Raw genomic sequence first — 20,741 nt, forward strand, 5'->3', positions numbered from 1 at the left:
TGGCATCACGATGGTCGAGGCAGAGCACGTGGTGTCACGCAGCTGCTTAATCTGCTAAAACTGTGTGGCGTTTTGAATTAGGTTCACATTTTACTTTTTTTTATCGTAGTGTTGTGTTGATGTGAATGTTCAAATACTTGCACTGAAGAGTGTTTTGAGATGCCTAAAGTGTTTTGATGCAATTTTATGTATTTATATATATATTCCAATAACAATTTTAAGCTTTCATTACAATTTAAATAAGTCAATGTATTCACAATCAAATACCTAAAGTCACAATTGTACCTAACCGAGACCTCTCAGATTTTAGTAGCAACATTTTATTTTTTTATAATTATTCTTCCCTGTACCTGGATAAAATTACACGACTATGCTTACAGGTGACACGTGGTTTGTTTTCATTTTCTTCAGGTGACTCGATGCATTTGTCGTGATGGCATCAAAAGATCCTGCATATGAGATCATTAAAACCAACAAAGTGAATCTGCAGAAATACCTCCAGGCGAAGTCTTCAGAAGTGCTTGACCATTCCTATCAAACAGGGATAGTCCTGGACAGTGAATACGCGTCTCTTAACAGCGAGAATGACCCCATTGTGCAAACACGGCCTCTGGTTAACCTGGTGCTCATAAAGGGAGAACAAGTCTGCATGATATTTCTTGAAGATGTGCTCGTGCGACTGAGATCCGAGATCCCTCTCTTGGATCAGTGGATCTCACAGCATGAGCACCAGCTCAACGTGATCGGTGTCGATCTGAGCAGAACTGCGGGTAAAGCCATCCCTGGAGCAGCTTCTCGTGAGTGATGCTAAACTTCACATAGCCATTCACATGTCTCTGGCAAGTTTAGGTGAAGGAATTGCTTTGAACTGAGATTGTCATTTAATATTAGCAAACTGCACCACCCTTGCATGACAACATTCCTTTCAGAAGGAGGACATTTCTATTCCATTCCATAGCAGGGAAACTACAATTTATCAGCAATTGGGAGGAAAGGATAGATGGATAATGAAAATATGTGTAAATATCAAAACCTTACATCCACACTGGACCCCAACATTCATTAATTCGTCATATCCTACACCTCCCTGTCCTTGGAAAAGACGTAAACATGGTGATTTTCTACCTCCTCTTCAGACAGACATGGTATTTAAGCTGTAATAATGTAATGACCTATGAAGCTTTCTTTCAAGTGTCAAGCCCAAGATGTTTGGCAATGGCAGCAAACCCATCTGCTGCCATGGTCTCCATGACTTGGTACAATCTGGATTCCACCAAGGCCATGTCATTGAAACTGTTCCCCTATGCAGGGCAAATTACCATTTCTGTTAAACTATGGATGCTGCTTCTAGTTCTTGACCTTTGGGCTGCTTTTGACACCACTCCATCCTCTTGAATCTTCATGGCGATGCAAGTGTTGTCTGACAAACTTATTTCCTGGTTCTGCTTCAACCCCTGGAATTGATTAATATTTTTCCATGCAAGCACTGTCTTCTGTTCAGAAGCCCTAATTCTGTGGTGTTCCACATGGCGCAGTCCTGTGCCATCTTTTCTTCTCAGTACAATCTCCTCGTTTTGAGAAAAAAATACGTTTTTATTATCGACTATCACTGCTATTTCTAATGACACCCAGCCTTATATTGCCATTGACTCATATAACGGAACCTACTTTCCTCTTACACCCTGACTTGAATTGGTTAAAACTTCCTCCAAATAAAATGTCAATATTTAAGCCCTCATCGTTTGTAAAAAGTCCACTCTAACTCATGACTCCAAGTATTTTATTATGGAGAGATTACGGAGAGATTAAAATAACACCATCAAAGTTATGAGCCATCGAGTTAGATGTTAACTTGAAAAGCTGTGATGAAAGATGTCGAGCAAATCTGTCATTAGGGAAATCTCCACTCTCCCCAATCTAGGGGATGCCACAGTGCTTGCTGATGATGCAGTAGCCAGGTTAGTTGAAGTTCAAGTGAACCTACGATGCATCACGTGGGATGCTACGAGTTCTGTGATTTATGTGGCTGTTATTGTGGAGGTGCAAGCACAATGGCGGAGCCAGGATTTTCAGGTAGGGGGGTAACTCCTCCAGCATTTTTTTTTTATATAGGAGTTGTTATTACGTAAAGACTTGTCCCTTGCTTTTTATTCGACGCGTGTGCGGCGATGGCGCAGCCAACGATCGAGGGTCGAATTCGAACCGTGTGTGATCGGCATCGCGCTCGCTGAAGGTGTCCCTTCAGGGAAGTCGTGCACTGTATACGCAACTGCGTACACTTATGTGAATCACTTATAACTGCTTTGCCGTTACTTATTGCCAATTATGGACTCAGACTATTGTCCTATCATCTCATAGAGTCTCTGGCACATAGTAATATGCTACACAGTGGCGGTCGCAAAATGCTGATTTATCGATCGAAATTAAGGATTTCGATCGGATCAGGGGAGGCACGTGCCACCCCCCACAACTGGCTCCGCCAGTTAGCAAACACTGCATCTTCTCTACCTGCAGAGGACCGTGCCTGGTGTACTGCACTCCTCCACCACAGTGTAGCCCCCGTGCTACGTGATATAGGCCAGCTTGAGATGGGAGAGGAAACACAGCCCCAATACTAGTGAAATATAAAAAGTTAAATTCAACATCCTAAACAACAAAAATCAATAATTGTAGGACAAGGCAGGATTGAAATTTACACCCAAATTGATGGAATTCGTTTTTGATATTGCTGATGTACATCGTAATGCTAAATGTGGTACTATCTTTTCACAGGCAAAACAAACAAGACAAGTGTTTGGAACATTTTTGTCATGATAAAAAAAATATTTTACAAAGGTACAGTGTTTATAAAAATTGCATTTGTAGAATACGCATCGTGAAAACTTCCACGCAATAATTCGTGATGTACATGATGTTGCTGCATTATCCATAGTGAACGAATTCGCTACGCTTTTTTTAACTACATAGTTTATTTAATCATATTTTTCTGCTATAGCAATGTTTTTTAGTATAAATGAAACTAATTTGTTAAATCATTTCTGTTGAATTTAGATAACCCTGGTGAGGATTACAGAGAATTCTTGCTGAAGCTGACATCATTAACACGAGACTACGACGCACGACCTGGAGAACCTGCAGTGTTTTTGTCAGAGAGGATGCTGAAGCCAATTCTGGTTCCCTACTACCGCCATCAAGAAACCAAGGAGCACGAGTTACTAGCGAGAGGCAAACAGCACAAGGAGCCGATGGAGAGAGCACATAGAGAAGGGATGACTCACAAGAAGCTCTTTGATCCCATCAGTTCCATTGGAAAAAAAACACACCCTCGACTGGTTATTGTGGTGGGGACTCCAGGCAGCGGTAAAACCATGTTGAGCAAATTCATTGTGCACAGCCTTCTGTCAGGTGAGAGAGTGTTTGCACAATGCTTTGAGCACATCGTGCTCATCACGTTCAGGGAGATAAATGATGTTGGAGAGGTGTCACTCGCAGAGCTGTTTTCTGTGATGCACTCATGTTTGGGAAACAAAGCGGATGAGGTTTTCACAAACCAAGAGAGAACCATTTTTGTTATGGATGGGTTGGACGAGTTTGGAAAGCGCCTTCACTATGCCAATACTTGCACTGATCCACGTAAGACGGCAACAGTAGAAGCCATCATTGCTGCCCTAGTGAATGGAAATCTCTTGCCCAAGGCCTCGGTCTTGATAACGACCAGACCCATTGCCATGGAGCAGCTGAGTGAAGTGAATTTTGATCGAGCTGTTGAAATCACTGGGTTTTCCAACGACGATAAACTATCATTCTTAAACAAATTTTACCAAGACAGGAGTCTAGCAGAAACGGCACTCAAGCTCCTGCAGGAAAATGAAATGGTGAATACATTGTCCCAGAACCCTTCATTCTGCCATATAGCAGCCATTACACTGAAGGAACATTTACAAAAGTCTGATCATTCTGAGATTATCCTCAAATCAATGACTGACCTCTTCACGCAATACGTGTGTGGGCTCATAAAACACCATGGACGTGGCAGCCGCGGAACCAAGGAAGTCTCTTGCCAATATGGCTCTGAAGGGGGTTCAGCAAAACATCCAGATGTTCAGCCAAAAAGATCTAGAAGAGTGTGTTGTTAGTTCTTCTGAACTAGGAAGTACATTCATCAACAAAGTGTTCACATGTGAGGGCATTCAACAAGGGAGTTGTTATTCATTTTCACACTTGACAATGCAGGAATTTTTTGCAGCAATAGCCGTGCATCTGTCACATTCAACACGGCCAGTGAGTGACGTCATCAAGGCTATTAAGGACAGCAAAGATGGGAGGTTTGATGTGTTTCGGAGGTTTTTTTTGTGGACTAGCATCAAGCACTCCATGGAAGTTCTTTGAGGGTATCTTGGATCCTCCATCTGCTGATTCTCAAAAGGAAATAATCGAGTGGCTCAATCACAGCATGGAGACTCAGAATGTTGACAGACACAGGCTCATCAGTCTCCTGCACTGCTTGCACGAGCTGCATGACCGCAAGTCCCTGAGTGATGCCACTCGGTCCATGACTGAGATAGACCTGTCATTCACAAGGCTGTACCTGCCAGACTGCTCTGCCATCTGGATCCTGCTGCAGCGAGAAGAACCTGTGGAGACACTCAATCTGTCGGGCTGCGACATCGGCACCGAGGAAATGAAGAGGCTTCAGCCTGGACTGCACAGATGTAAAGAGCTACTGTAAGACTTGCACACCTCGCCTTCACTACTTCACAAATTGTGTGTGCATGTGTGTGTGTGTGATATCAACTTAGTTTCAATTGAGTACCAGGTGCGGTGTGTAAAGCATCGCTACTCGGGAGACAAAAGCAGCCGGGCGTGATACTGGCCACCCACTCCATCATATGCCATGCCGGCCTTCATAGGTGCTCCCTAACAGCACTTTCCCCAGCAGTCTGTTAAGGCTATACGGCAGATCTTTGTCTATAAGAATCCTCACTTAGTAACTGTGCACACAGTACAATGTAACTCCATTCTCACGTAAACACTCGGTCTTGCGTAGCCCAAGCATGAACACAAATTTTGACAAATTCCTCCCCTTGCCACTGCCATCATTGTCCTCACTCCCCACACGCCACGCTCACCCCTCCCCTCATACCTCCCCTTAAACCCCCCAATCTGCTCCTGCCTTCACTTTTTACATAATCCATTCCCCACCCTTGCCCATACCTTCACTCTTCAGCCGCATACCCACGCCCACTCATCCACTGAGGGATAAGGTTCAGTGAGTGAGTGAGTTCGTACCTGCTTGAGTTGGTGGGTGACTTGGTGGGTGGATCGATGAGTGAATATGTGGAGTTAAGTGAGGATGTTTGTGAGTTGGTGAATGAGTGAATTCGTGTGTGAGTGGGTTTGTGAATGAGTGAATTAGTGTGAGTGGGTGAGTAAATGTACAGTGAGTAGGTGGGTCCACAGTAAATTCTGCATTCACTGTACATTAAAGTACAAAAGGAAAAAAAGTTATGCATATGCATGGATCAGTTTAACACGTAGGCTTTCGCGACCAATATTATTCATAATAAAGGTTTTTGGGTTAGATCGCGTTTATTTATAAATGTGTCGTAACCCTCCACCACCCGACACGGCCAATCAGCAAAGAAAAGTGTCACGTTGACAAAAGACAAATAATTCACTACTTCAGCCCACCGGTGTGTTGAAGAGTTAATCCACATTTACAGTTTGAGTACGACGTTTCGCTGGTAAATACTTCCAGCATCATCGGGCAATTCGCCATTCTGGCGAATTGCCCGATGATGCTGGAAGTATTTACCAGCGAAACGTCGTACTCAAACTGTAAATGTGGATTAACTCTTCAACACACCGGTGGGCTGAAGTAGTGAATTATTTGTCTTTTGTCAACGTGACACTTTTCTTTGCTGATTGGCCGTGTCGGGTGGTGGAGGGTTACGACACATTTATAAATAAACGCGATCTAACCCAAAAACCTTTATTATGAATATGCATGGATGCTGTAAAGTTTTCCATCATCTTCAGCAACATTTAATTAGCGATGATAGCCCTCACACTATGTGCAGGAAGTGAGGTGACCGTAGGCCACACTGAGAAAATGTAGCCCTGATAGCGACTCTGCGGTGGAGAGTGAGGGTAACGGTTTGATCCACGTGTCCGATTCAAGCCCCTGGTTCACAGTGGATCATGGTCAGTGATTGTGCTCACCACTACAGAGACAGCTGATTGGTAATGGGTGTTAATCTTAGTTGTAACGTATTAAAGAGACAAAGATCCCCCAAGTAGCCCATATAAACTGGTGGGGAAAGTGAAGCCAGTGACAGGGAACAAGCACACACTATTACACTGCACTTTAGAGCACAAAGACAATCTCCCCGTAGAGCCTGCACACACTTTTGAGGCAAGTGCTGATCGCACTTCCCTGACCAGCACCGTCCTTGGCTGTCTTTTTCTCCCCATTGCTGATGTTTACACAACATACCAGGTACTCATTTAAGGCTGAGTCACCCTAGATTTTCTTTTATCACTCACCACTGATGCTGTTTACAGATATTAAACCCAGGTCACTTAGTTCGTAATGTAATGTGCCAACAACTTTCCCACCATTCCCCTAAACACAATCAAAGACACTCGTATATACACACAGACATGTACACACACAAACGTACACAGTGCATGCAGCCTTTGGTCACTCCACTGCTGGATAAGGCACTCCCACACCATGCAGGTCTTGGGGGTTATTTGACCAGACATCACCACTCTTGTCAGTGTGGGTTGGTGTAGAGCATAGAGATGAATGTTGTTCCATTGCCATAACGCAGCTCCGCAGGCTACAATAACTGTTGTTATGCATGTTAGTCATGGGTAGAAGCACCATCCAGGCTCGTGCCTATTTAGATTTTCAGATTTATTAGATCTTACATGTACACTAATGTACACACTCTCATATGAATATACACACACTCACTCACATGTACATATACACTAATATGCATATACACGAATACTTGCACGTTACTACACACTCACACACTTTTACACACCCCTGTTTGAGTCTGCAGTTTTAATGTGACAGTATTTTTTTACATTAAAATGAATGCAAGCAATCTTCATATAATAAGGATTCACATTCGTAAGGCGCAATTCGTCCAGTGATCTGAGTGCGCCATGGACAAATTAGTTAATATACGCATGTATGTGCAGGCAGTCCCAGGTTTACGGAACTCCGAATTTACAGAAATGCTCCCTTGAATCGTATAATAAAACTCAACGTGTGGAAATGTTAGCGTTAGTTACATAAGTACAACTAGTGCAGCACGTTGAGGTTGCGGTCGTCTCCTGCGGAGCGAGGCTTAAGCCCCGCCTCAACCAAAACGCCGCCTTCACCGAGCCCGAGCTTCACAGGATTAAGGTATTTTTTAAATATCATTACGTAAGTATTTTCCTTTTGTAGCATTACGTAATTGCTTGTTGTCTATGCTTAAAACTATATATTCCCATGTTTCTATTGCTGGTTTGAATTTTAAGTTTATTTCATGAGTTATTTACTTTAGTTACTGTGTGTGTATGTAGGTGTGTAGACGAGGAGCGGTAGTGTAGCGGGTAGCGCTACGCTGGGCTATGAACCCGGCGTCCTGGGTTCGCTTCCCGCTCACGGCCAACACCGCTGACGATTATCTGAACCGGACCTGGGCCTCCCTCTAGGTCGACTCAGCCTAAAATGAGGACCTGGTGCGGTGTAAGCATTGCCACTGGGGAGACAAAGGCGGTCGGGCGTAGTGCTGGCCACCCACCCCCTCGTGTGCCGTTCCGGCCTTTATAGGTGCTCGCTAACAGCACTTGCCCCTACCTTCTGTTAAGGCTACACGCGGGATCTTTGTCTTTTTTGTAAGATGAGGTCTTGCAAAACAACACCCTTATGAACACAAACACGTTTCAGATTATAAAGGTACAGTGCAGTATAAATGAATGGATGATTGTGAGTCAACTCCTTTTTGTGAATGCCACCTATGATATATAAAATGTCTAACACAGAAGCATTAAACAATGAGCAGCTTTGCTCATGAACGTGTGTGCTCTGGTCATGTTCACCACCATTGTGAGTGTCCCTCACCGCGTGTTTGGCTCCGCGGTTCCCGTGGGCTCAGTGAGTCAGCGCTGTCCCTTCTCCCGTCCACCCGGGTTTAGGCTGAGTGAGAACGAGATCAGAGACAGCGGACTCCGACTTTTAGCCGACGGGATGTTGGAGAGAGAAGGGAGTTTGGAGACGTTAGTGTGAGTAATTTCCTGATGCACACACACTAATATAGGTACACCTACACAAATATATACACATATACGGACACAAAACACAAAGATACTCACTATACCATAATAATGTATTTAAACGTCGATTATAACTTAATTTATATGCACTCATCAATTAAGTTATTAGCCACACTTATTACAGCACTGTTAACCACTTAAATAACAATACAATTACATATTGACTTAAAGCTTTCGTGACTGCAGGAATTCATACTCTTTAGGTCTTTCGGTAAAGTCATGTAGATAGAAAATAATAATTGATTATTTTTCTATCTACGTGACTTTACCGAAAGACCCAAAGAATAACAATACAATTACCATTGTCACATTACCTACTATAACCAATGATATTGTTTCAACTATATTGTGTTAATACAGTAGATCATCGATTATCCAGCAGCATCGGAGGGGAGGGGTACTGGATTTTCAAAAAACACCAGATGATCACATCATTATTTAAAATAGCTTGTTTTTGCACATTCTTGAATAAGCTTATGTTTTTAGGTGTTCTGCATATATATTGACTGTTTCAAATAGTTTACGATATAAAAATCGCTTAACTAAATATACAAAGACAAAATAAATATCTTGCTGTAAATAGTGACTATTTACTGTACCGCACTCAGCACTCCAATATCGAAGACTCTGCATGGGGTGATGTGCGTACAACGCTCTTGTTCAACAACTTGTGTTAGACATCGACTTGTGTTTGACAACTTGTGTTTGACAACTTGTGTTTGACAACAACAACAACATGTGTTTGACAACAACATGTTTTTGACAACGCCAGCTTGTGTTTGACAACAACTACTTGTGTTTGACAACAACAACTTGTGGTTGACAACAACAACTTGTGTTTGTGTTTGACAATCGCCGGACTGATGCAGCCTTCAGACCGGTGCTCTGGCGAACGCCGAACTGCACGCAATTTTCGCCGGATCAAGCTGTCTATTTACTCTTTCTATTACTGTAGTTGTTAGTCATGAAAATGTATATAAGTGCAGTATTTTCATTGTTTAAGTTGTTGTATGTAGTGTATAATGTACTGTATATATTTTTTGATGCGGAAATGGGAGGATGTTCTGAGGAAATTAGGAATGAGAGGCTACTGGAACAGTTGTAGTGGAAATGCCGATATGCAGGCCAGGTGCTAAGTTACCTTGTGCTCAGACAGTTGTCACTGGGGGTTTCCTTTAATTACATTGTGATGAGATGTTAAATAAAACGCTTTCATATGTGACCGCTTACAGAATGATGCAATATCGAAAATAAATCATGATTATTTGATATATATATACATACACAGAGATTCTACAGATAACTTTTAGCAGACTTTTGGGTCATATACTGTTCGGGAACACCTAATGAAGACCAGAACGGCACATGAGGGGTTGGGAGGCCAGCACCACACTCAGCCAACTGATGTTTACTTACTACACCAGATACTAATTTATGGCTGAGTCGACCTAGGTGAGGTTCACGGCCGTTTTAGATATTCATCAATGAAGTTCGCCGTAAGCGGCAATCGAGCCATGTTTGTGGCTCACTGTGCTAACCACTGCACCACTACTTCCCACGCGCATGCACACATATATGCATGCACTAAGATACACATGTACCAAACACGCATAGAGATGGACTTACACAAATGCACACATAGTAGACATTCACACACACATCACATTCAACCAAAAAACCTAAACAGCAGTTGCTATTTGCAAGCTCCTATTAAAGTTGACACGAGGTTCATTTGTGCACAGTATCCACAAACACGACCTTCAACCACTGTCCCATCAACCACCACCTCTCACCATCCCTCACCATCCCCCACTCTGTGCCCAGACCCTCCACCCATCCCCTCTGCCCCGACTAACCACCTCTTCTCTTCCTGCAGTCTGTATCTTTGTTCACTGACGGACAAATCGGGTTCCTCTCTCAGTGTCATCCTCAAGGCCAACACAGGTTTGAAGATTCTCAGGTAAGCTCTGCTGTTCGTTTCTCACTTGTGCTCTGTGCACTAACTGCTAATTATTGGTGCAACGCGTTGTCAAGTAAACATTTGAATGTGAACACATTTAATCTTGCTGTCCTGCTTAATCGAGTCCACTTTAAAAAATGTTTTACTGTAATCTTAACACATTTGTTTAGTTTAACACATAGGTTAAAGCAATATTCATATTCACAACATTGTTAGCAGATACATTAATTGAAAACATCTCCCTGTGTTCTCGATGAAAATGTATTTCACTTGTGTGTGATCCTCTCTTGTAACTTTGTGTTTATATAAACACAAACACTTCATATTATAAAGGTACAGTGCAGTATAATTGAATGGATGATCGTGAGTAAACTGATATTTGTGAATGCCACCTATTATATATAAAATGTCTAACAGAAGCATTAAACAATGAGCAGCTTTGCTCATGAACGTGTGTGCTGTGATCACGTGCACCGCCATTGTGAGTGTCCCTCACTCACCGCGTGTTTGACTCCGCGGTTCCCGTGGGCTCAGTGAGTCAGCGCTGTCCCTTTTCCCGTCCACCCGGGTTTAGGCTGCGTCGCAACGAGATCGGAGACAGCGGCCTCCGACTTTTAGCAGACGGGATGTTGGAGAGAGAAGGGAGTTTGGAGACGTTAGTGTGAGTAATGTCCTGATGCACACACACTAATATAAGTACACCTAAACAAATATATACACATATACAAACACAAAACACCAAGATATTCAGTATAGCATAATAATGTTGTATTTTAACGTCGATTATAACTTAATTTTTTATGCACTTATCAATTAAGTTATTAGCCACACTTATTACAGCACTGTTAACCACTATTAAATAACAATACAATTACAATTGTCACATAACCAACTCTAACCAATGATATTGTTTTAAATTATATTATGTTAATATATTAGATAATCGATTATCCGGCAGCCAGATTTTCAAACACAACCAGATAATCGCATAATTATTTAAAATAGCTGAAGGGAAACAATAAAATAATAAAATATATATAGGACAATATATTTTTATTGTTTTATATATTTTATTATTTATTGTTTCCCTTCAACGTGACTTTACCGAAAGAGCTAAAAATACGATTAAATTTTTAGGTGTTCTGTGTATATATTTAATGTTATTAAATAGTTTGCGATCTAAAAATCGCTCAAAGTAAATATACAAAGACAAAATGAATATCCTGCTGTAAAAAGTGACTATTTTCTCTTCTTGGTTCTTTCGGTAAAGTCACGTAGAATGGAAATAATAAAATAATAAAAATAAAACATTCTAAAATTATCACGACGTTTTGGCCACAACATTTACTAACCGCACTCACCACTCCAATATCAAAGACTCTGCATGGGGTGATGTGTGTACTATGCTCTTGTTAAACAACTTGTGTTTGACAACAACAACTTGTGTTTGTCAATAGTTGGACTGATGCAGCCTTCAGACCGGTGCTCTGGTGAATGCCGAATTCCACTCAATTTTCGCCAGATCGCACTTTATACTTTCTGTTTCTATGACTGTAGTTATTAGTCATGAAACATTTATATACGTGCAGTATTTTCGTTGTTTAAGTTGTTGTATGTAGTGTGTAATGAACTGTATATATTATTTGACACTGAAATAAAGCATAGCTGCTTGTTTTGTCACGCACTTTGTGCCGATCGCCGGACTGGTTCAGCTTTTGGAGCGGTTTTACCTGTTTCATCGGATGTTGGAACCCAGATAGGCACGCTCTGGATATAATCAATGATCATCTGTATTTAATGTCATAGATTACAATTAAGAATTTTATATAATGAACGGCTGCAATCTTGACATTAATTGCCCACCCATACGTTTACATTAATAACACCACAACCTGACTCTTATTAAAGCCATAAATCACCAATGGCTCTTATTCGCCAACCCGATACATTTGAACATTATTTGATCCTTACCCAATATACAGTTTAAACTAGCCTTTGCCTCGTGATGGGTTACGTGGACATCTGTGAAAAAGAGCTTTTTAGCTTTTCAGATTCTCTAATATAAATAAATATTCAGATTTATATTCTGGCTCCTCTGCCTGTATCTAGTGGCCTTGCATGGACAAACGCGATTTTTAATACAAAATATTGCAGACCTCGCCAAATGCGGTGGGTTACGTTCCTGTAAAATGCCGTGTTGGACAAAGCCACATTAAACAATTAATAGACAAATAGGATTGCGTTCCTGGGTCCGAAATGATTACTCCCTCTGTTTAGCTGATTCTACGAGATTTCCACCCTTATTGTACTAAAAGGTGTTGAGTTGCTCTCCATTTCTTGTGAGTGTGTACACTTTTATTTTCCAGTTTCACTCCACTCAGTGCCTCTTCTCTCCCTGTAGTCTCATAGGCTGCTCACTGACGGACAAATCGATCCCAGCTCTCCATGACATCATGATCACCAACAAAGCATTGAGGAAGCTCGGGTAAGTTATGCAGCTTGTGTCTCATACGCGCTCTGATTGTTGCTACAAACAAAACAACTTAGATTCGTCAGTAACACTGTGGCCTTAGCAGGAGAAAATATGGAAAAGGCAACGTTTTGGAAATGGACCTTCACAGCATGTTTGTGTGCTATGAGAGCCATTGCCAGAAGTGGAGTGAGTAGTGGAGTGTATTCCAGTGCATTTAATATTCTCTTTGGTTCTTTCGGTAAAGTCACGTAGAACATAAAATCAAATAATAATAGAATAGACGTTCCGATTGCAACACAAGCAACCATCATCAGGTAAGAATGAAAAAAAAATAGCAAACTTAGAAACACAATGCAACACAACACAGAACCGAACAGCACAACAGCCAACACCCCACCTGGCTGACCCCGCTCCTCCAAATAATCACAATATTCATTATCAGACCAATGAACATGTCCAAACGACTGGAAATGCGCCTGATCTTAAATCTGCAAGATAAGCAGGCTTTAGCCTGGAGTGCTGAGACGGGTGACCACCGCACATAACCACAGGAGTTATAGGCAGCAGAGCTAAGTTGCAGACAACAGACTGCAGTGTGCAGCACAATCCACCGTTGTACTTCACTACGATCCTAGATCTGCAGTCCTTGCCATCACAGGCCTGCACTGACCCGCGTGGTGAAGTATGGTGAAGCAGCTCTCATGGCATGGGGAGACCTTCATCCAGCATGGCTGTTGTGGGGGCTGCGTGGGTCTTTGTGTGAACCCGCGTCAGCGTGAACCTCTCTCTGTGCTGCAGGGTGGATGGCAATCGCTTCAGTGAGGAAGGGAAGCAGGAGTTGAGGAGCAGATGGACTCACCAAGGAGGCCTGGATATTTAGATATAAGCTGAGAGGCCGTGCTGGCCCTGCAGCAGATGGAGCTGGTCCACGCACGACTTGAACAGCAGCCCGGCTCATTTTACCTCCACCGCTCCGATCGTCGACCCTGACTCTGAGACGACAATGAGCTGGGAGCTTTCTCTGTGAGCTCCACATGGAGCCAAGGGTGAACGCGACTCCAAGATGCTGATGAGTGTGGTGATTCCAATAATGTGTAATAATGTGTAAGTGTATTTATGAATATGTTGTATAGGGAAGCGATGTTGGTGGCATGCGGAAGGGGTGTCGGTGGCTTTTAAATGGTCTGGCAGCTCACCATTGTTTCACTGAGTAGGAATGTTTTTCATGAATGTGCGTACATAGGGGTGTGTATCACACTCATGCAGATATCCTCGTCTATTTATGTATGACTTCAATATTCACCCTCTATCTTTTTTATAATCATGTATTTTAACTTTCAGTTGCGCTATGATCGGTCTAAAAATAATATTCCAAGCCGACTTCAGATAGAATAAATTTATTAACGATTGTTTTAAAGTTGTTTTACTCTGAATTCTCTTTCATTGCTCTAATTGATTAGTTTTCGATTTTGGTGCCTCGGATCACACTTGCAATTGAAACTATCCAGGTTAAAAACCTGGCTAAACAAATACACTTGATATTTCTTATCTTTGATTATACACATCTGTATACCAAATAACAGCACTTCAACAGCCTCGAAATGCTTAACAATGTATCAATAATTAAATTTGAATGTATACATTTATTGGTAGACTGTCATTGTCTGGGTGTGGTCTGGGAATGTTTATTGCTGTTGTTTTACTGCCTTTCCCAAGCTTGGGAACTGATGCAATTTTAACTTGCATACTTTTAGGTATTTGTTTAAGTAACGCCATGGTGGTGTGATGTCATCTTCCTCGCCTGGTATGCAAGAGTTCAGGGGTTGGATTTCGACCCTGACACCTGCTGTATAGTTGGAGTCTGCATGTTCTCTCCGTGGTCACTTGTTTTTTTTTTCCTCTGGGTTCTCCAGTTTTTCTCTCCATATTTAGAAACATCCGTTTAGATGTATTTGCTGCTATAAATTTTCACGTGATAATCCACTTCCTCGAGCTATTATTAGTGGCTTGCTTCTGAAAAATTAGATAATAGCTCTGGGCCTTTCCTGGTAAGATAAAAAAAGAGTTTAGTTTCATTTGTATATTTTAAGTGATTTGTTCACCTTTACTTTACTGTGCACTCTTATCGTGTTGTATTGTATTGGTTGTTGTAACTTTTGTCCTGTCTCTACTGCACTCATTGCATTACTCCAGTATAAATGTTCAGATTCTGCTATTAGGTGTAGATTCATATTTATATACTCAGCCTTAACTGAGTATCCATCGCAGTGTGTAAACATCAGCACTGGGGAGACAAAGGTGGCCGAGCGTGGCACTGGCCACACCACACCCTCGTGTGCCATGTCAGCCTGAATAGGTGCTAACTAACTGGACTTTCCCATACAGCTTGTGGAGGCTACATGGGGAATCTGTGTATGTTTCCTCGTGTGTGTGTGTGTATTGTATATGGGGGATCTGTGTTGTACTTGTGTGTGGGGGTAGCCGTGGTTTAGATGGTGATGATGAAACACGGGAACAGAGAAGAGACTCCCAGCGACTCCATTCCTCCGCTCCCAGTGTCAGCGCGTTGAGCTTTTGATGCAGGAGGTTTAGGAAATGTCCATTTGTCTGACTCCACTTGCTTCTCTTGCTTGTCAAGCATTCTAACTTCTCGCATGGACTACGTGCTGGAGAATACAAACTCGGTGTAACTCACAAGAGGACTCTCCTGGTTACTCATGCGGCGTTGCCATTTAAATATTTAAATGTTATTGAATAGTTTTGATATTGTGCCCAATGCTATCATCGACCGTACTAATGGTGTCACGAGACTAATAACATAATGTTTGGATATCTCACGGTGCAGTGCAAGCATTTGTGTTCGATAGCGGCCCACAAAAGTGGATATCACAGAGCTACCAGTCAAATGCATTCCACTAACACTCGGTTTCAGACAGACCCATAAACTGAGATATCCGCAGACTCACATTTAGATATAAAGACTCATATAGACACAAAAAGACAAACAGAGACATGTACTCACACTGAGCTAGAGACTTACAGGGATGCATAGACTCACACAAGGCACACAGTCTCGCTTCGACAAACACACTCACAAAGAGACTCATATCAACTCAAAGCTACAGACTCACGAAAACGTCCAGAGAATCATACAGAGAGCCCCCCCCCCCCAACTAGCACCGCCCACTCTACCACTAGGGATGCCCATTCTATCATGAGACCCGCACACTCCCCAACGAGGCCCGCCTACTCCCTCACTTAGCCCAACCCACTTCATCACTAACCCAGCCCACTACTAGATCTGCCAATTTCACAGCTTGCCACGCCCACTATACCACTAATCCCTCCCACTATTATCCCACTCCTAGTTAATTTTCTGATCTTTAACCGTCTGGACCATTGTTATTCTCGTCGTCTTGGTCTCCCTGAATCAACCCTCACTCTCCTCCACAAATACAAAATTCTTCCGCACAAGTTATTTTCAATCTGCCATTTATTTTTTACATTTTGCCTCTCCTACTTCAACTTCACTGGCTTCCCGTTCACTACCGCTGCCTTTTAAAATGCCTGATGCTCATCTTCAAATCTCTCTAGGGCCTTGCCCCACCTCATCTTGCCCCTCATCTCCTTCCATGTGCCCTCTCGTCCTCTCCGTTCCCAATCTTCCCTGTCCCTCCATCTCCCTACGCCCAATCCTTCTCTCTGGACACCTCCACTGGAATAACCTTTCCCAGCACATTAAGCAGTCCCCCTCCTTAACCTCATTCTGTTCCTCTCTTAAAGCCTCACCGCTTCTCCATTTCCCATTCTCTACCCCTCCCTCCCCTGTCATTTTGTCTTCTGTTTTCAGATGGCTGATGTAGATGCAGAGTAACAACTACAATTTCACATTCAGGTGGTCAAGCCAGATAACTACGTCAAGAGTAGCGCAGTGTGTCATTGTCATGTGGATCAGACATTGCTTCATTGTATGTTGATTGGTCTGTTCTGGATGACCACAGTTAAACACTGGAGAGTTTTTAATTTTCCATTTGTGCATCAGGTATCTGAATCTGCCATGGTTTGTGCAGTGGATGCGGTTTAGGGTGGACCATGAGCTTCTTGGAAGATCAAACCCAGGGATCTGCCTTGGGCCATTCACAAGGTGTTCGTTAACATCTCGCCACCAGATGAAGTGAACACCACTATGGTGTGCTCGGGATGGGTGTTCAGTCGTGATAATTTTTATCCATTCTATCTCACACCTGCCCACCGTGTCGTGGCAGTTTTTCTATTTTTCCTGCATTGCATTTTTCATTTCAGAAAATAATTCATCTGGAAAATCCATTGCGATAGAATATCTTACGTGCAACGTTGCACAGGAATATCGGGTGGAGCAGCGGCAGTGCTTAGAGCACCGGCACTAGAAACCCATTGCCTGAAATCAGTCGAGTGACAGAAGAATCGGTCCTGCCCCCCTCGCTTCACCAACCCATAATGGGCGTAATGGTGAAATATAGCAAGAAAGCATTACTACAGATAATATGTAGGAAGGCCTTTATCCAACAGTACAGCAAGCGGGTCTGTGAATTCCATCTGTTGCAGAACTGTGAGTGTTATCCTCTCATGTGCAACGTGGAGTTTCTCCCGGTACTCTGGTTCCCTCCCACACAAAGCCAAACACCTGTTTCATGGAAATGGTCAGCCGTCCCAGGGCAGGAATTTCTTAAAAAATTAGTCTTGGGATGCCGGTGATGTTTTCGTAGATAGATGGACAACATTGTTATTATCATTATATTTGTAATTCTCTCTCTCTCTATGCTAGGAGCACTCTTTCCCTCTCCTCCACACAAAAAGCTAAGACAAAGAACCCCTAATAGCCATACAGGCTCTAGAGTCAAGTGCTCTTTGGGACAATGGCTCAGCCTATTTCTTATCTCGTAACACCCATGTCCCCAAAATGCAGCTCTCCCCTGAGCGCCGTCTTCAGCAAATACACTCGGCTCCACATTCTCCTTTACTGCATCAGTCCATCTCTTTTCCAGCCTGTGTGATGTCCGTTTATAACCCTCTATCTGCCCCAACATAAGCTACTTGAGCATGTGGTGGCTGGGTATGTTGGCTAGATGACCCAGTCAACTCAAGCATTGCCCGTCGGAAGAGCTCACGTGATGTGAGCTCACAATCCAGCCTGGTTAAACCAAGGATGGATGGGCATAAGTAGGAGAGGGGGGCGATGCCAACCCCAACTGCAAGTGATTATGAAATTATTTATTACAACTTTCATCAGCTGGCTGAAACCAGGCCACTGTCGGTTTTAATGGGGTCCGAGATGGACACCCACCACCAGAGTGGAAGACTCTCAAGCGCATCTTCCTGTGACCAAGCCACCATTACCTGACTCCCGATAATGGGGAGGTGAGCCCACCGTTACTTGAGATTCGCAGCTTCCCACACCGCATTCATTGTTTTATTCAAAAGAAGAGTTACTCCCTGTTTTGCAGTTTCCAATCCCATGTTTAGGACTGTCCATGCCTCAGTGGTTGGTACTATGCAACCTACGACTAAAACTAAAACGGACATCCAGAACACAATGAGAAGAGGAGGAGGCACTCGAGAACAAGGAGACGAGGAAGTATGAAGAGGAAATCTTCAGCAGAATCAGGGGGGCAAAAATTAAAAACCTTAGTATAGCAGGGAGAGAGATCGCGGAGACACGGACTTTGGAAACAAGTTGATTTGCAACTTGCAGCAACAAAAACATCATCGTCAACATCAACATAATGACTCATTCCTATTGGGTTCCAGTTATGGTGGTTGCTTTGGTGACGGTGGTTACTACGATGATTGCTGTAGTGATGGTGGTTTGCTGCTAGAGTGAATGTGGTTTCTATGCTGTGATTGCAACTATGTTGATGGTGATTGCTGTGTTGTCGTTGCCATATTGGTGGCTGTGGTGATGGTGGTTGTTGCTAGACTGATTGTGGTTGCTACGCTATGGTTGCTGACAGTGATGGTGGTAACTACGGTGATTACTGTGGTGATGGTGGTTGCTGCTATGGCGATGGAAGTTGCTATAATCATGGCGGTCTCTACGGTGACCATCGTGGTGATGTTGGTTGCCGCGATTGCTACGGCGGTTGCCGTGGAGATGCACGCAGTGGTCCTGGCAGTGGAGCAGATCCAGGCGCTCCTGGGCGAAGGACTCCTGGGTGCGAGTCCAGGACAAGACGCGAGACTCTCCACTGGAGAACTCCGCCTTGAGAGATTCACAGTTACGCGATCAGAGCTGCCTCAACGCATCCAGGGGGTCCTGAGAGAGACACGGAGACTCGTGAACTCGCACAAAGACGCACGCTAAGACTCGCAAATAAACTCACCTCATGATTCACAGACTCGCACAGAGACACGGAGGCTTAAACAGAGACTCACACAGACTCACAGCTTCACGAGCAGCGCTGCCACTCGCTCACAACTCGCCCACCCGCTCACCCACTCACTCACCCTCCCACTCACCCACCAGCCAGTTACCCATTCACCATCCAGCAATTCACCTACCCCTTCACCACCCACCCACTCAAACCGCCTGCTCACCCACTCGCTCACCCAGCCGCTCACCTCCTAACCCATCCACCACTCATACACCTACCCGCTTGCTCGCTCACCCACTCACCACCGGTTCACCAACTCGCTCGCCGATTTGCTCACCACTCACTCGTCCACCAACTCGTCCACCCACTCACTCGCTCACCCACGCTCTCAACCACTCACTCACCATCCACCCATTCCTTCACACACTCACCAACCACCTACTCACCCGCCCATCCACTCACCAACCCACCCGCTCACCTACCCACCCACTCACCAACCCACCCGCTCACTCACCCATTCACACACCTGCCATCTGCTTATCCACCCACCCACCCGCTCGTCCACCCACCCGCTCACTCACTCATTCACCTACTCACACACCCACCATCTGCTTACCCACCCATCCACTCACCCAATCGCTTACCCACTCACTCACCACCCTCCTGCCCACCCGCCCACCCACTCACCAACCATACCCGCTCACCAACCCAAGTGCTCAACCACCCACCTGCTCACTCACCCACCCACTCACACACCTGCCACCTGCTCAACCACCCACCCACTCACCCATTCGCTCACCCACTCACTCACACATCCACCCAACCACTCACCACCCACCCATTCATCCACCCACTCACCACCCACCCACTCACCACCCACCCACACCCACCTGCTCACCCACCCATCCATCCACACATTCACCCGCTCACCCATCCACACATTCATCCGCTCACCCACCCACACCCATCTGCTCACTCACCCGCTCAAGGGAGGATAGACTTTTAGTTAGTAAAACATCTGTAAACAAATCAGGATTACTTGTTTTACAGATGATAAAATAGATCAGTAGACAGGGGCTGTATGCGTTTCTACGTTGTAATTTATATTCTGCACAAAGGCGACTCCACAGCAGCTGTGGCGAGGCAAGGCCGGCGATCACGAGAGCCAGATGACAGCAGATAACGAGAGAAGCACGCGTTATCGTCTAGCTGTGGGTGTGCTCAACTGCGCGTGTGTTTGTGGCTAAGTGCGCGAATGTGGATCAGTGTGTTATTAAATTACGAGGCTGCAATAAGATCCTTGTATGTATGTCGACCTTCTGTTGCACCGTGCTTAGCCAACCGTGATAATCGGACATTACTCAATTGTATTTTACATCGAGCAATCAGCACCCCTACGTACAGAGCAAAGCCGCTTGCAGGTGAAATGCTGAGTCGCCCTCTTATTGTTAAAAAAAAGTTGCCACTGGGGGTGCCCTTTAGAAGTGCAAAGGGGATTGCATTCCTCGCAAACCACGTGGCCCAGCTTTGCCCTTGAGAGGCAGTCGCGCCGTGCAGGCGTCCCAGTGTCAGCGCTGTCACCACCGTCACCACCATCACCACCGTCACCATCGTCACC

The 20,741-nt window shown here is 44.1% G+C and overlaps 1 protein-coding gene across 2 annotated transcripts; it reads left to right on the forward strand.

The window, feature by feature from the left end:
- The first annotated feature begins 361 nt into the window (after positions 1 to 361).
- On the forward strand, positions 362 to 15,470 carry LOC142908459 (ribonuclease inhibitor-like). Of its 2 annotated transcripts, XM_076059167.1 has the most exons (8): positions 368 to 797; positions 2,773 to 2,835; positions 3,052 to 4,725; positions 8,203 to 8,289; positions 10,217 to 10,300; positions 10,875 to 10,961; positions 12,702 to 12,785; positions 13,572 to 15,470. In XM_076059167.1, the coding sequence occupies exons 3-8, from the start codon at positions 4,319 to 4,321 to the stop codon at positions 13,651 to 13,653; spliced, it is 831 nt and encodes a 276-aa protein (XP_075915282.1). In that variant the 5' UTR covers positions 368 to 797; positions 2,773 to 2,835; positions 3,052 to 4,318; the 3' UTR covers positions 13,654 to 15,470. The 2 variants fall into 2 exon arrangements, with proteins under 2 accessions (XP_075915281.1, XP_075915282.1); XM_076059166.1 differs by lacking the exons at positions 8,203 to 8,289; positions 10,217 to 10,300; positions 10,875 to 10,961; positions 12,702 to 12,785; positions 13,572 to 15,470 and having other exon boundaries at positions 362 to 797; positions 3,052 to 4,562.
- The last annotated feature ends 5,271 nt before the right edge of the window (positions 15,471 to 20,741 follow it).

The sequence above is a fragment of the Petromyzon marinus genome, assembly GCF_048934315.1.
Source record: "Petromyzon marinus isolate PM22_M1 ecotype Great Lakes invasive population chromosome 84 unlocalized genomic scaffold, UKy_Petmar_22M1.pri1.0 chr84_unloc.4, whole genome shotgun sequence".
NCBI lineage: Eukaryota > Metazoa > Chordata > Hyperoartia > Petromyzontiformes > Petromyzontidae > Petromyzon > Petromyzon marinus.